Source organism: Ictidomys tridecemlineatus, chromosome 12 (assembly GCF_052094955.1).
Source record: "Ictidomys tridecemlineatus isolate mIctTri1 chromosome 12, mIctTri1.hap1, whole genome shotgun sequence".
NCBI lineage: Eukaryota > Metazoa > Chordata > Mammalia > Rodentia > Sciuridae > Ictidomys > Ictidomys tridecemlineatus.
The window spans coordinates 63,954,322-63,969,955 of record NC_135488.1 but is presented as its reverse complement, the minus strand read 5'-3'; the positions used below and the strand labels follow the sequence as shown (position 1 = coordinate 63,969,955).

Below are 15,634 nucleotides of genomic sequence, written 5' to 3'. Positions count from 1 at the left end.
ATGTCAGTTTTATTGACCAGAATGTTGGATGTGTCAGCTCCCCAACGCTGGGGCGGTTCTTAGAAGCAGAGACAGAATGTTCTGGTTTCTCTGCACGGACACAGTTTCTGGTCTAGTGGGAATTTAGTAGTTAGAACATTCTTCTGAGGACTGTAAATATAAAAAGGTATAAGGTGTGGTCCTGTCCTCCAGAGCTTACAAGACAGCTCTGGCGCTGGGCACCCTTTGCTTCCTGCCCTGCTAAGGGTGTGGCTTGCTGGGCTGGGCACCCTGAGCATGCTGTGCAGGTGGGACCATACATCCCCCCCGCTCCTGCCACCACCCTGCTAGGTCAGAAGGGCCTGATTTCAGGTCCTGTCTAGGGGTTGAACACTCTCAGCCCTGGGCTCACGTGGGTGACTGAGGGGAGTGCAGTGGGCTAGGGGAAGCAGAAGATGGGGACTGACATTGTGCTTTGGTGTTGGAGTATCCCTCAGAGAGGTGGGAATCAGAACTGCAGAGAGCAAGCCCTGGCTGGGGTTATGTCTGAGTCTCAGCCCAGGGCTGCCTTTCTTCAAGAGAAATTGGGCATCTGCCAGGAAATGCAGAACCTGACTTCTAAAACACTGCCAATCCAATAAAGCCACCAAAAAAGGAAGTGGAGCATCTCCTACTGCCACATAGTCCTTGTGGACTGAATACTGCCCGCAGGCTGCCAAAGTCCAGAGCGGAAACTGAGGTCAAGAGGTGGGAAGGGTTGGTGCAGCCAGCTCTGCCCAATTGCCAGGTGCCTTGGCTGTCTCATGTTCTTAGGAAGGACTTGTTAAAAAGTCTGGTCAGAAGAGCTTGGGAATGAACCTGACCTTCTCTGGAAGCAGCTTTATCTGCAAGGGGAGAAGTCAACACGTTCCTTGGAAACAAAAATGCTTAGTGATTTGATGTGGATTTTTCGAGCTGAGGCAGAGTGCCCTGTGGGCAGGAGCTAGAATAATTAGGGTGAATCCCACCTCTGCCAGCTACCAACTCTGGGCAAGTTTCTTACCTTTTCTGAGCTTCAGTTTCCCCACGTGTACAATAATTTTTAGTGGAGAAGGACATGGTGAGAATCTATGAGAGGCTCAATGTGGAGTGCTAGGTACCATCCCTGACCTAAGCTATAGCTTTTACTGAGAGTTTATTCTTAGTAGACATACTTATTAGAATGGGATGGGCAGTCGTCTTTCTTGAGCCAAAAGCTGGACTTGGGATCCAGACAAGGGAGAACAGCAAAACTCCCCTCTCCAAAAAACAAAACAAAACAAAACAAAAAAAACTTCAGCCACAGATAGTTACTGATTGGCTTGCTTGGTGGCCACCGGAAGTCTGCACTAGCCTCTGATCTGAACTTGGTAGAGACTTGTCTTTTGTCTCCAAAGAGGATCCTACCAACTCGGCCGGGGCACATGGAGGCCCATGCTGGGCTCTGGAAGGGAGGCTTCTGGCTGTTATAGACAGGCTTCCAGAGCTGTGGTCAAACTCCCTTCAGTGCCAGTGTTTTTCCAGTGACCTGACTACTAATTAAAATGCACATTAGGGGCTTGTTTTTATAAGAATGATAATCATGAGTAATGACAGTGCCTCCTATCAACCTCATTGTGCTCCACTTTACTAGGTGGGGAGGGCTCTCATCTGGGGCAGATTCTTAGAGCTAAAAACATTCCTAGCAGAAAGGTTGCCACCTTGTGTGTCCCTTCTAGGTGAGGCTCAGAGATGGTGAACATAGACAAGGTTGAATCCAGACTGGACTGTGGACTGAAAACCCTCCCACCACATGGGCCTGTAGCAGGCTCTCCTGGCCAGGTCCCTCCCAGGCTAGTTGCAACTAATGCCCTGAAGTACCCTGCCAAAGGACTGGGTTTTAAGAGCCATTGAATCTAAGCTATGGGACTGTGGCACAACCTCTCTGTGCCCACCTTGTGGAGTCTTCATGAGGATTCCATGAGTTAACAATGGATTGTGCTTGAAATGGTGCCTGGCATAAAGTAACAGCTTACTAAATGCTGGTTTTTAAATTTTTGCATTATTTTGTACTATTAGGTTGGACTGTATGAAATTGCTGGCCCATTTTTGACCAATGAATATGTCAATTTCACATCGAACAACTTATTAGCCCCCCAGGGACATTTGGCAATGTCTGTAGAGACACTAAGGTGGGTAGAAGCTGGCAAATGTCCTTCAAGGCACAGTTCAGCCCCAAACAACAAATTATCTGGCTCCGAATGTCAACAGAGCCAAGGTTCACCTAATTGTAGTTAACTACAGACAGTCTTAAAACGTGTCTCTTCAAAACTTACATGGCTCCTACTGCCTGGAGGCCAAAGGCTCACTTCCAACAGGCTCTGGCCTCCAACCTCGTCTCCTCCCATCTCATCCTGTTGTAGCTTCTGACCTGTAACAGCAGGTGCCACCCTCTTGACACTCTGGCCTGGAGCAGCCTCCACTTGCCCAAGGAAGCTTTCCTCAAGTCCCCTTCTTACTCCACCTGGCTGACCACAGCAATCACAGGTTGCTCTTTACTAATGTGATTCCTGGGTTCCACCCCTGGAGATTCTGATACAGGAAGTCGGGATGGGGCTCAGCAGTACTGTGGGGAGGTTGACCAGGTGTGGAAGCCATGATGCATCTTTATGTACATTAATCATTTGCCTGCTCTTCCAGCTTATTTCACTAGCTGGACTGAAGAGAGACTAGAGTGCAGAGTCCTCGACACCTCTGGCCACTCAAAGGTACCCATCCCAGGGCCTTGCCCTCTACAAAGAGTTGATTAAACTTTAATTCAGGAATTTTCTCAACTTTGATGAATCCAAAAGTCACTTGAGATGTTTAAAATGCAGCCGCCAGGCTCTAACCTCCCCAGGGGTTCTGCCACCTGGGTTTTTAGCCACCTGGTTCTGAAGCAAGTGGCCTGAGGCTCTGAACCTGAGCCCAACTTCAGGGTTCTCAGGAGCTTTGGCAAGCCTTGCAGAAGCAAATGCTCTTTTAAACGAGTGCAGGACCACCCCAGGGAGCTAGGGATACTTACACACATGCTGGCTTATCCTCCTGCACCAAAAACCTGCAGGTTCCATGAAAGCAGAACTGAGTGTGGGAATCTGGGCATTCATTAAAATGTGACACCACTGCTGCGGCCACAGGCGGATCTGCTGGGGAGAGAAGACACACGGGGCTCAGATCTGGGCACAGATGGCGCTTGCACCCCACCAGTCAAGGAAGGTGAAGACCCTTATAGCTGGGACTTCCTGTCCCCACCTTGGGGAACCCCCTCCCAAACTCGCTTTTTGCCCCCACACTCCATAACTAGTACCTAGTGCAGGGCCACAGTGCCTCCTGGATTTTCAACAATCTCCCCAAAAGATTTGGTATGATTCAAAGACACCAGAACAATTCCACAGTTTCAACCCAAGAGCTACTTATTTCACTTTTGTAATGTGACTGATCAATTTTTTTAAGAAAATGTAGCTTCTACGGGGTGTGGTGGTACATGTCTCTAATCCTAACAACTCAGGAGGCTGAGACAGGAACAATGCAAGTTTGAGGCCAGCCTCAGCAACTTGGCAAGACCCTCTCAAAAAGGATGTCAATATGTAAATAAATGACAGCTTTTATAAAAAATTTTTTTTCAAAGCAAAACACCAGAAGGGCACAAAGGAACCTATGCCCACTAGAAACAGAATAGTTAATGATGCAAAAAGATGTTCATGATATATTGTAAGTGAAGTTAGTGTGCTTCCAATAGGGTCTGTATGGTCTGAAGAACACAAATGAAATTTAAACCCAGAGGAGTCTGGGAAGGATACACTAAGCTGGTAGCAGGGCTTCTCTTGGTGCTGAGGCCAGGAGAGGGGAAGCTATGTGTCTAAAGCAAAGGAATTCACATGAGAGCAGCCCAGTCCCATTGGGAAGCCAGGAGTGGGCAGGATCAGGTCTTCCCCACAGTCTGGGCACCACACCTTTCAGGCAGGGATAAGACTAGCCAGGTCAGGATGTCAGGTATGCCACATGGACAGACTGATGACCAGCACCTGAGGCTTTGCTTTGGATTTTTTTTTTTTTTTCACTCCACCACTGGCCTCATTCTGTCCAAGTGGCACTGCTGGCAGTTCCCTCACCAGGTAGGTTTCCATTCTGTTTGGGGAGACTTTCCTACTTATTTCCCCCCCAAAATATGACTTTTAGAATTCTTGCTCTGTGAAAAAGGGCAGAATATTTCACATTGTGAGGTTTAAGGCCCAAACCAAATGTTAAACGCCTGTTGTCCTCTATTTATGAATTGCCTCTAGAAGTACCACATTTTAAAAATCCTATAATTCCACTGGGAAAAAAAAATCACAGGCTGAAAACACGATGGAATCCTTGACATGGAAGGCAAGAGTGTAGTGGCTAAGCGTGCACTTTGGAACCAGAGGGACCTGGGTTTAATTGTGCCTCTGCCCCTGGAATGGCATGCTTAGCCTCTCCTAGCTGGCTTCTGCATCTAAAGATGGGGGGGGGCCCTACCTCATGGGTGGTTCTGAGGTCTAGCCAGGTAATGCTTAGTAGGTCCTATACCCGATGAACTGGCTGGTCTAGGTCACTGAGCCATCTGTCTTATCCTCACTCACAGTCCCAAGAGACTAATGAATCTCTGCACGGGGTAAGACCCATACAGCATATCACCCTCTTTCCCACCATAAATGTGGAGACATGGAGCTAACAGTTCAAATGTTTCCACATGTGAGCACAAGCAGAGAAGCCCAAAGCCAGGTGGAGATGTCAGGGCTGGGTCCCTGGCTGCAGAATTCTGGAGAGTGGCACTCTAGGGCTTCTGTGGTCCAATGGCCTCAGCTGGCTGCAGTCAGCCTGGAGCTGAGGAACAGCGCCAGTCACTCCCAACAGTGGACTCTGAATCAAGGCAGAAAAGGTCACTAAGTCTGGATCAGTAGCTTCTCTGTGCAAGCACAGAGAGAAAGGAGCTAGAGACCAGAGGACTTAATTTGATTAAGATATTGAAAAGGCTTTTGATAAGCTCCACAAAAGGCCATTTAAACATTCAACCACCACCTAGTGGCTAGAGGAAGTCCCTTGTCAGCACTTTGAGCCCAGCTCTTCCAAGCGTAGTTTGTGGATTGGCCAAGGGCTTCATTCACATCCTGACAGCATGTTAGAAAGTCAAGGTCGTGAGTCCACCCTGACCTACTGAATCAGGATCTTTGAGGTGGGACCCAGGAATCTGTGATAGATTTCCCTGTGATTTTTTTTTTTTTTTAGAAGTCAGGATTGTTTGTCCTGCAGGAGGTTCTGATGCACACAAATGTTTGAGACAAACATGCTCTCAGAAAAGTGACAGGAGTCCCCCAAGGGATCCTTTTTGAAAGAGCTGGATATCTTCAAATTCCTATATGATACTAATGCCTTAAATCTGCTGAGCTGCTTCATGGTACAGTGTCAACTTAATGAAGATACACTAAAAGAAATTCCTGGTTCTGTCTTTTGGAAACACTATTCCCCAAAACTGCCTGATGAGGAGAGGGTTCTGCCAAGGTGGCTTTTACCCTCTACTGATGGGTACTTTGCCTCTTATCATAAATGACCTGGGAGGTTTTATAAAACAGGTACAGCAGGGCACACCTGGAATCTCAGAGGCCGAGGCAGGAAGATTCCAAGTTTGAGGCCAGCCTCACAACTTACCTAGACCATCTCAAAAAGGGCTGGGGCTGTGGCTCAGGGGTTAAGCATGGGTTCAATTCCCAACACCAACAAAAAGACTAAAAACAGGTACCATGTATATGGGACACAACTAAGAAGAGAGAAGAAGAAAGGGAGGGAAGGAGCAATCAAAGCAAAAGGGAAATAAGGATAGGAGGAGCAAAAAGGAAAGTTGTCAGGCATCAGATTAGTCTACAAAGCTCACATCAGAAAGTCCTGTGCCCAAGTATAGCTCTTTGCTTCCTGGCAGCCTAAGCAAGGATGCACATGGTTCATTAGATGGAAACATACCAGTCCTGAACTCCCCAATTCTGTGGTCAGTGAACAACTTCTCTTTCCCTGTAGGTGTTTTCAAAGGGAATGGCATGAGCTACGGTGGACTACATTAACCATAAAGCACCTGGAAACATGTGCTGATATACTCTGTGTTTCTTTACTTGGTTCACTAAGAAGCCCAAGGAGTCCAAGATAGGAAGAAACTCCATACAAAAATCAGTGACAGCTGGTGATCTTGCTCTGTGCATTCAGAGACCAGCATGAAAAAAAAAGAAGCCTGATGCTCCCAGTCCTCCGTGACTCCACCCGTCTGCCTCACACCCAAAGTCTGCCTCAAACCCAAGAGCAGAGAGGACAAGGGGAGCTCAAAGCTAGTTAATCATCAGTCATGAAAAATATTTTTCCTATTTTTTAATAACAGATGTAATATTTTTGCAATGTTCTGAAATATGCATATATAATAAAGCCCCCTTTTAATCCACTGCTGAGCAAGAACTGTATTAAGTCCACACTGCATATAAACACATACAGGAACTTATGGTTTCTACTTTGTTGCATGTGGATATCATTGGAACTTGTCACAGGTTTTCAAATAGGGGATGAGAAATAAGTGGATGGGGAGGAGCGGGCCACTCTGCTCTCTCTCTGCACCCTCAGGGGGCAAGAGTAATTTGGGGATATAGAAAAGGAAAGATAGATTGGATCTCAAAAAAAAAAGAAGTGCCCACAAGCCATTGCACCTCCTGAGCAACATGGCCTGTGTCCTTGACCCCTGGTGGTGTGACATAAGTGCAGGGAAAACTGGAGTAAAATTATGTGGCTCTATCTAGCCCCTAGCAAACATCCCTCTATATATAACAGCCCACATCAGGGGGTTGCTGTCCCTCTCTCTCTGGAGATGGCTTGCATTCTCCCTTGAATGTGTCTCTGCTTCCCTAAATAAACCTCTGTCTCTGACTTGTGTCCTAAAATTCTTTTACCCCACTGGTCCTGAACCGAGGTCCCTTCTCTGGGAATTTCTTGGACCTCCAGTGCCAAGGATGAACCAACCATAGGCAAGAGGGGTGCACGGGGGCTCTTGGTTGCTGTGCAAGCTTGTGAGCTAAATGCACTTTACTCCAGCCCTTTCCTATGGTCTGGATATGGATTGCGTGTGTGTCCCAAAGGTGCAGGAGTCTTGGGAGGTGGTGGAACCATTAAGGGGTGGGGCCTGGGGGAAGGTGATTAGGCTATTGGGAAGGGATTCATGTAGTTCTGGTGGGACTCTGGTTATTTCCCACAGGAGTGATTGCAATAAAAGGGGCACTCTTGGCCTCTGAATCTCCCTGGCTTCCTGTCCTGCCATGCAGTCTTCCCCTCTCCTATGTGTTTCCACCATGATGCCATGTAACCATATTGTCATGTAGCCAGAAAGCCCTCACCAGAGCTGAGCAGATATCAGCACCAAGCTCTCAAACGGCCAGATCAGCGAGCTAAGTAAACCTTTTCTTTATAAAGCACCTGGCCTCAGCAATTTTGTTAAAGCAACAGAAAATGGACTAATGTACCTGTGCAAAGTGTGAGGCATGCGGTGAGCGAGGGGGAGAAATTGTTGATCTTAACTGGAGGCTTGTAAAGATGTTTATTTTAGATACCACACCCAGCACCACAATCGGCTATTAATACAGGGCTATTCCTGTTGACGTCCAGAAGAAAAGCATCTTTGGGGAAGGTGGGGGAGGGCAGATGTGGGCTGCCACTTATTGAGCACTCACTGTATGCCAGGTGCCAGGCTCTGAGGCTGGGCAGGCAGCCCACTAGAGGGAGTTGCTCAGTAACTTTGGCCATCATATCCTCATTGCAAGGTACATTATTTTATAAAAAATGAGTCTTACAAAGGAACCCCCAAATTCCAATATCTTCCCTAGAAGGAGTCAGTCTCTCAGTGTCTAAGTTGCTTTTTCCTCTCTCCACTTCTCTTTCCCTCCTTTCTGAAAAGAAAATATCAAGTAATGGAAGGAATGGCCTAAGGACAGAAAATGATAATACCATCAGGTAGAAAAGGCCATCAGGGAATGTCCAAAGAAGGGCTCCCCTTCAAGTGCAAGTGGAGGGTGCGGCACAGCAGCCCCACCCCCAGAACCTTAGGCCATCTCCTCCAGGCACCGTGTCTGATTAGCACTAGCACGCTGTTGATAGGAAAAGCAAATGTTCTGGTTTTTGGAACAGCCCTCCTTCCGCTCACTCCCAGCAGCTGGGGTTTCAGAGTTGCTCAGTTCCTGATGTCATGAAATTTATGAGAGGCCTCTCCAGCACGGGAACCAAAGGCACATCTTGCAGACACCACTGTTCTCTGGGGAGCTGTGAAAGTTTTGCCCAAAGACCACAGACCCACTAATAGGGCCTGGAACCCAGCCCCACTCACAGGAAGAGGGTCTGGAAGAACAATCAAGGGGCAAGGAAATCCCAGATTCAATTCACAAGAGGGGTTTCTCCAGTTCAGAAGAGCCAGGGAGACACCGTCTGGACAACGCCTTCCGACAGCCCTGCTCCCAGGGGAGCAGCAGCCACACCACGGAGTGCAATCCCTGCCCCCAGCCCCCACCCCAACCAGCCCTAATTGGACTTTCTGCTCATCAGTGGGAGCTGACTGAGGCAGGGGCTCTTCACTCTTCCCCAGATGTCAAAACCCAAGAATGCATTTGCCTGTTGCAAAGCTTACATCATTCTCGGCTATTTCATTACTTCCTCAAATATCACAGTTAACTTTCTGACCGTTTCATAATGATGTCTGGCTTTTCAGTGGGAACGTGAGCCAAGGTTTGTGACCTGAGACCAAATATTTTCAGACACTGCAACAGCAAAACCAACAAATGCCTCTTGAATGTCTGGGAGAAAAGGCAGGAGATTCACACAGTGAGTATGGCAGCTGCCAAGCAGCACCATCAAAGTGAGGGAGGGCCCTAATCTGATGCGCCCTTGCATACTTGCAGTACTCAGTCCCATGTTTTACCCTAAGTCCAGGCTTGAGCTACCTGCAGGGGTGGGCTCCATTTTGGGAAGGCGAGGCGCGCTTCAAGGCCGCAGCTGCCCCAGTTTATGATCCTAAACTCTGGGGACAGAGGCTCATACCTGGGTGGCAGAAATGCTGCACCAGGTCATAGAGAGGCAAACAGAAGTGAGCATTGGTGAACAGGGGTCCTAGCATTCCTTGGCATTTGGGGTTGGTGAGAACCATCCTTTAGAATGGTACTAAAGAGGAAGGCATTGTCTGTCTGCAATGTGGCAATGCCACCGACTTTGACCAGAGGGCGGAACACCCCTTCCAGAAAGATAATCACTAAGAGCAACTCCTGTCCAACCACCACAGGGTGGGTTTCACATGAGCAGCGGAAGTCAGCAGAGTACAGAAAAGTGACCATTTGTGGCTCGGGTAGGAAATTCATCCTCAAGGGCTATTCACTGACAGGGGGGACTCAATTTTGTTGTTCTGGGACTCAGGCATGGTAGTGGAGATGAGATAAATATAATCACGCAGCTCATTCACTATTAAAACCAGGAATCTATAAAACAGCGATGACATTAGTTAGCTTCACGGCCCCATCATATGAGAGAGAAGGGGCATTCTTATTAGTTTAGCAGCGAAAAGAGAAAATTCATTTTATACTGAAAATTAACTGACACCTACTACTGCAGTGCCTCTTGCCATTCCACTTGGTGAGTTGGGTCGGGGAGGAGAGCCATTTCTGTCCCTGCCAGCCCCTAACCCTGAGATTCTCAATTTATTGAGAGAACTCCTGTACTTAAAAAAAAAAAAAAGTTTTTCTCCCTGTAACAAAATACCTAAACACAGATTTACTAATTCATATTTTTTAAAAAAATATTTTTAGTTATAGGTGATGGGGATATAGCTCAGTTGGTAGAGTGCTTGCCTCACATGTATAAGGCCCTGGGTTTAATCCCCAGCACCACCAACAAACAAACAAACACACATTTTTTAGTTATGGACACATACCTTTTTTTATTTATTTTTTTCATGTGATGCTGAGGATCAAGCCTAGTGCCTCATATGTGCTAACCCCAGACCCCAAGATTTACTAATTCCTCAGCAACCTTTTCCAATACCAGCTAATTTTTACCCTATTTGATTTGGAACTTTCTGTGATCCTAAACTGGCTTGATACCCTGCCCACTTCTCTCACTTAAGGATAGGGACAAACCTCAAGACTTCCCTATAGGTTACACGTTATTAGACTCCATTTTTTTAGATGGGGAAACTAAAGTTTACATATCCTCGCCAATGGCACTTGGCTAGAAAGTACTAGAATTGGAATCTTATCAGTTTTCTCTAATTTCATGAAAATGAAGATCTATAGAAAGTTAGGTTATTAACATCTGGAAAGACAAACACTAAGAAGGTACATTGACATACACAAATCATGCTGTTAGGAAGGGGACACTTTTTAAGCAGCTTCTAGTAATCAGGGACATTTACAAAAGCAACATAAGGAAGTACTGCTTTTTGGGGGGAGGAATGGGGAACTGTACATATGGAACTTATTAATCCCACAAGCAGCAGTAGCTGGACAATATAAACAGATGCAAAAGAGATTTCTATGTATCCATGAATGATGCTGGTTCATGAGACACGGCCATGTCTTTTTCTCTAAGCATGCTCCCATCACAGCCTGCACCTCGGGGCTGTATGGTACTTCTGACCCAGAGACCAGGGGCTGCTGGCTCAGTGAAGAGCTAATACAGACTCCTGAATTGCTTTTGCAGATTTAGACAAGATGCTAAGGGGGAAACCTGAGGAAACATCTGAGTCAATTTAATTCTCTCTCATCATTTCCCACTTGGGGCAAAAACCAAGGAATGTGATGGAACCAGATTCAAAGAAAGATATTAGTAGAGAAGCAGACAGCCTATTTTCTACTTTCCTGTAAAGACACTGGTTATTAATAACACAGCACTTGTGTGTGTGTGTGTGTGTGTGTGTGTGTGTGTGTGTTGGGAAAACAGACACATGGAAATTCACCAGTACGATTGGACTCCAGTTGGGTTCATCCTGCTTATGCCTATGTTGAAGGCCAAGGCAGTTTTTTTTTATTCCAACAGAAAGAAAATCAGAAAACATGAGCATAGAAATACTTTGCCAGGATCTTATTCCCCCTAAACACTGTCCAAAAAGTGTTAATCTAATGTGGATCTTCTGAGGTCAGATGATGATGATATTATTATTAATAGTAGCTACTATTAATAGATGTCTGCTAATTGCAGGCATGTGCTTAGCATTTAGAGAGAGAATTCTGCTTAATCCCGTGAGGAGGTCATTATAATCCCAGTCCTGTGGATAAGGAAAGTGAAGCACAGGGAGGTGGAGTGTGTTCAGTGTCACTTTGTTAATAAATGGCAGAGCTGGAATTGGAACTCATGGCTGGCTTCTCTAAAGCTCTTGCTCTAATACAGTGTGTGCATGTGCAAATAAAGGGGTAAAAAACTCCTTAATGTGCTTCCACAGTCCAGACAACTCTTTGATTTGGAAAATAAACAAATCAAGGATTACCATGAAATCCTCAGGGGTATTTTAGAATTAAAAGGGCTGAGAGTCCCAAGGAAAATGGCCTTAATTAGCAGAGTGGCTTTAGGAGTCTAAAATAAAACCTCAGTGCAATCATATGACGTACGAACTGAAACTAGTCTGTATGGATCCATCTAGAGATGCACATATTTCAACTTGGCCTCTTACCTATACACCAACTCCTGCCAAGAACACCATCTCCCAAGGGCCTGGAGAGTGGACAGGTGGGGTGGGCGAGATTCCTCAGGTTGCCTGTAAACCTGCATTCTAGATTATGGATTAAAGTGAAATTGAAACAGAGGGGCGTGCATTGGACAGATTGCTCCCTCTCCACTGAGCTCTTCCTGTTCCATGTGACCTTGTTCTCTAGCTCCTAGGCTGCTGCTTCTATCTCTACCTTGGCCTTAGTCATTTTAAGTCAAAAAGAAAAAAGCAAAAAAAAAAAAAAAAAAAAAAAAAAAGAAAATTGCAGGTCACGGTTTTGCTTTGAAGACTGAAGCTAAACCTCCCCCTTCTTTTAATATTTTAATCCTTTGATATCAAAGAGACAGACCATTTTCATGTCTTCAAACCAGAAAGTCCCTTATTCTAATTACATCCTCTTGGGTGTCAACCAGCATTGTGAAAATATTTCATTTCCAAGTTTCATTCACAAAGTCAATGTGGATTTACCGAAGTTTGGCTCTCATCAGCTGGCTCTGAATCAGAACATGAAGAGCTCTGGGAACTAGAACGAGTCCTGCTGGATGTGGGATTCTGTCTTGGCTTTGTTGGAGGAATGGCCCTGTTGGAGCCCAGGGCTATCTGCCTCTGCTGTCTGTGTGTCTCTGTTCTCTTTATAAATATCAAAATTGTTAGGAAACACGGTTGGCAGGAAACCCTCAATCTACCCTAAGGAAAAAAAAAATGCTTCCTCTTGAGTCTTTGAACCATAATCCCTTCAAACCCTCCTCACTGAGCACTGTAAACACTACAGGATAACTGTTTTTCTAGAACATTTCATGTCCTCAGAACTTTTGACAGACACGTTTTCAGTTTTGCAGTGTGTAGATGCTATCTTGGTGGATGGAGGATTTCCCCTCATTCTAAGGAGGAGACTGAGATGTACAGAGGTAAGTTTAGGGAAAAACTCAGCAAACTTAAAATGTAGGTGAGTCAGACTTTGTCCTCTGACAAAAACGTGGCCTGTTCTTGTTTCACTTGAGTTTCATATAGATGATTTTTGGTTGCCTGTAGATAAAAAGGCCCTTCTATCAAGAAGATACTTTAGTGGGCTGGGGCTATAGCTCAGTGGCAAGCACTTGCCTAGGATGTGTGAGGCACTGGGTTCAATCCTTAGCACCACACAAAAATAAACAAAGGCATTCTGTCCATCTACAACTACAAAAAAATTTTTTTAAAGTAAAAATTAAAAAAAAGATACTTCAGGATTGTGGGTAAGTATTTTTTCTAACTTCCTAAGCTTCACAAAAAGAATTTGAGTTTGAAAATATATTTAAAATTCAAACTCAACATGAATATAAATATCATTAAAGTTTAAATGATTTTTATTTTTAATATTTGACTTACAGATTTGTAGTATTTTAGTACACTAAATTTTAGAAGTCTGGATTTGAGTCTACACAAGAAAAGTCATGTTCTATCTCTTGTTCTATCATTAAAAGGGAATAAGGAGGAGTCATCTCTTAAAACAGTCATCTCTTGATTTTCCTCAGGAGCCCTACTTGGATGCCCAAGTCCCTTAAATAAAATTGTAAGAATATTAGTGTATAACCCATGCATATCCTTAGCACCACATAATTTAGATCACCTCTACTTACAATACCTAATCCAATATAAATGCAGTATAAATAGTTGTTATATCATTTAGGGAACAATGAGAAGAAAAAATTCTGAACATGTTCAGTGAAGAATAGCTGCAATTTTTTCAATTATCTTCAACCTGAAGTAGGTTGAATCTGAGGACACAGAACCTACAGATGTGGTGGGCAGACTGTAATTACTTGGAGGAGACAGAAGATGTTCAGATGAAAGATGAGAGCTAACCTCAGGCTTGATTTCTAGAGGTAGAAACCTTACATACTCCCATTAGAAATAACAAACCCCAGAAAGAAGGCAGGTGATCCAGTCTATGTCCAACCACTATATTTAATGACATTTTTGAATCAAAAGAGCTCAACCCAGAAATTGCTGTTTTGGGCCAGACACCTCATGAGTTCTGCTAAACCTGGTTCTTCTTCCCCCTGAGCACACAGACTACATTTTCCAGCCTCCCAGTGTAGTTAGATGTGATCATGTGATCAGGTTATGGCCAATGGATTTGAGCAAAAGTGATGGCTCCATTTTTAGGATTGGTCCATAAAAATCTCCCGTGCATCTCCCTTTCTCCCTCCCTAGGCACCAGCTGAACAGAGAGAACTCTTCCAAAGGCATAGAGAAGGAAGGAGCCATAGGGAATACCACATGGCAAAAAGCCTGCAGGGCCAGCATACCTGTACATCAGACATGAGCAGGAAGTCAACGACATTCAGGGCTTTGATAAAGCAGGGAGGGCTCTTCTAAGGCCAGACTAAGCCTGAACAGCACTTAGGGTTGTTACCGAATTTCTGATGTAGGATAAATCATACCCTTTTCACCCACTGTCCGTGTTTCTTTTGGGAACCCTTTCTATAAAGGGTTTTATAATGTTATTTAAAAAGTAACACACATTCATTGTCGAAATTTTAGAAAACACAAAAATTCTAAGAGAATCACTTGTGATCTTGTCACTGAGAAACAACCACTACTTCTACAGAACATTTTACAAATGTTTAATTTTTTTTCCTGGTAGTTTATTTTCTTTTTGTTCTTTGCATAAGGGATCATATTTCTTGGCTACTTTCCCCTTGCACTGGTTAAGAATCTATCTTCTTTTTAATCTACTGATGCTTATCTTTGAACTTTAAAAAATTATTCTCTCGATATCGAGTGAAATCTGATGTTCAATTAGATATTTAGCATAGTTTTGCTTTATCCCTCTGCTTGTCCCCAATTATTAGTTTTTTTTATTACTATAATCTGATTTTATATCCCTATTATGTTTTCTAAAATGCTAGCTTCTATTTTAATAATTATTTTCAACTTCTGTGCTAGTATAACTATATTGACACATCATCAGTTGGGCACATTGTCACTAATATTTCTGTACCACATCTTCCCGTTCAGGAGATTTTTATCTCGAGATAAATGTTACTGAACTGAAGAGGATCTTTGAACATCTTTCCCAGGAAGGGCATGAGATGGGTGTGGCTACATAATGAAACATTATTTGTCTGAAAACATCTTTCTCATCCACACTCATGGCTTTGCATATGACAATTTCTCCCACCGTTGACTTTTGGCCTTGTAGTTGATGAGACACCTGAAGCTAGACTGACTCCAGGTAAATCTGTTTTTCTTTTTACTTTGCTGCTTGTTAAGACTTTCTTTGTAATAAAAACTAGTTAAATCACGTTGAGGTTAATGCTTTCAATCTTAAGGACAAATGTATTTCAGTTTAAGAAAGTTTTCTGTAATGTTTTCTTCTTTTGGATCCCCTACTTCTATTTTCCAACTTTCTTTTTTTTTCCTTATTATTTTTGTCTTTTGAGTTACCTTCTGAGTTCTGGAGAAATTTCCCATCCTACTTTTTTTTTTTTAATTTCACTCATTTGATTTACTGTACTATCCAATCTGAGGCTCCACAGTAGATTAAAAACTCATTGAATTTTATCATTTCCTTGCAGCTGTCTCTTATTTCATAGACACCATGTCAGCTTGAGTCTTGAAGACACCATTTAGAGATGATCCAACCTCTTTGCTTCTCAGGACTATGGACAGACACTCATTGGGATTCCTCAGGAACATTCTTCTCATATAATACATCTGTTCATGTGGCAATTTCTTTCATCATCATCTGTATTGAGAAAGATCTACTTTGTCCAGTGCCATGTGAAGTTAAGGAGGGCTCCATGCAAGACTTTATTCAATATTGGGCCAGGTAAAATAGAAAACAGCAAGTTTAATTGTAGTGCCTTTAAATATCTAAGAAATCTCATTGATGAAAGCCAGAGATAA

At 44.1% G+C, this 15,634-nt stretch overlaps 1 protein-coding gene and 1 long non-coding RNA gene across 3 annotated transcripts in view; one reads left to right on the top strand and one right to left on the bottom strand.

Moving 5' to 3' along the window:
- Tgfa (transforming growth factor alpha) overlaps nucleotides 1-15,634 on the bottom strand; it is a 101,361-nt gene that overhangs the window by 14,290 nt on the left and 71,437 nt on the right. The window contains exon 3 of one of the 2 annotated variants that reach the window (XM_040271227.2): nucleotides 3,041-3,161. In XM_040271227.2, coding sequence (XP_040127161.1) covers nucleotides 3,041-3,161 — 121 coding nt within the window. The remainder of the gene's footprint in view (nucleotides 1-3,040; nucleotides 3,162-15,634) is intronic. The other variant, XM_005322123.4, reaches the window with a different exon arrangement.
- The window catches only part of LOC110597829 (uncharacterized), a 169,022-nt gene that overhangs the window by 138,641 nt on the left and 14,747 nt on the right, over nucleotides 1-15,634 (top strand). Inside the window, exons 6-9 of the long non-coding RNA XR_013428878.1 lie at nucleotides 8,762-8,874; nucleotides 12,575-12,651; nucleotides 14,744-14,960; nucleotides 15,304-15,557. This is a non-coding gene — a long non-coding RNA (uncharacterized LOC110597829). The remainder of the gene's footprint in view (nucleotides 1-8,761; nucleotides 8,875-12,574; nucleotides 12,652-14,743; nucleotides 14,961-15,303; nucleotides 15,558-15,634) is intronic.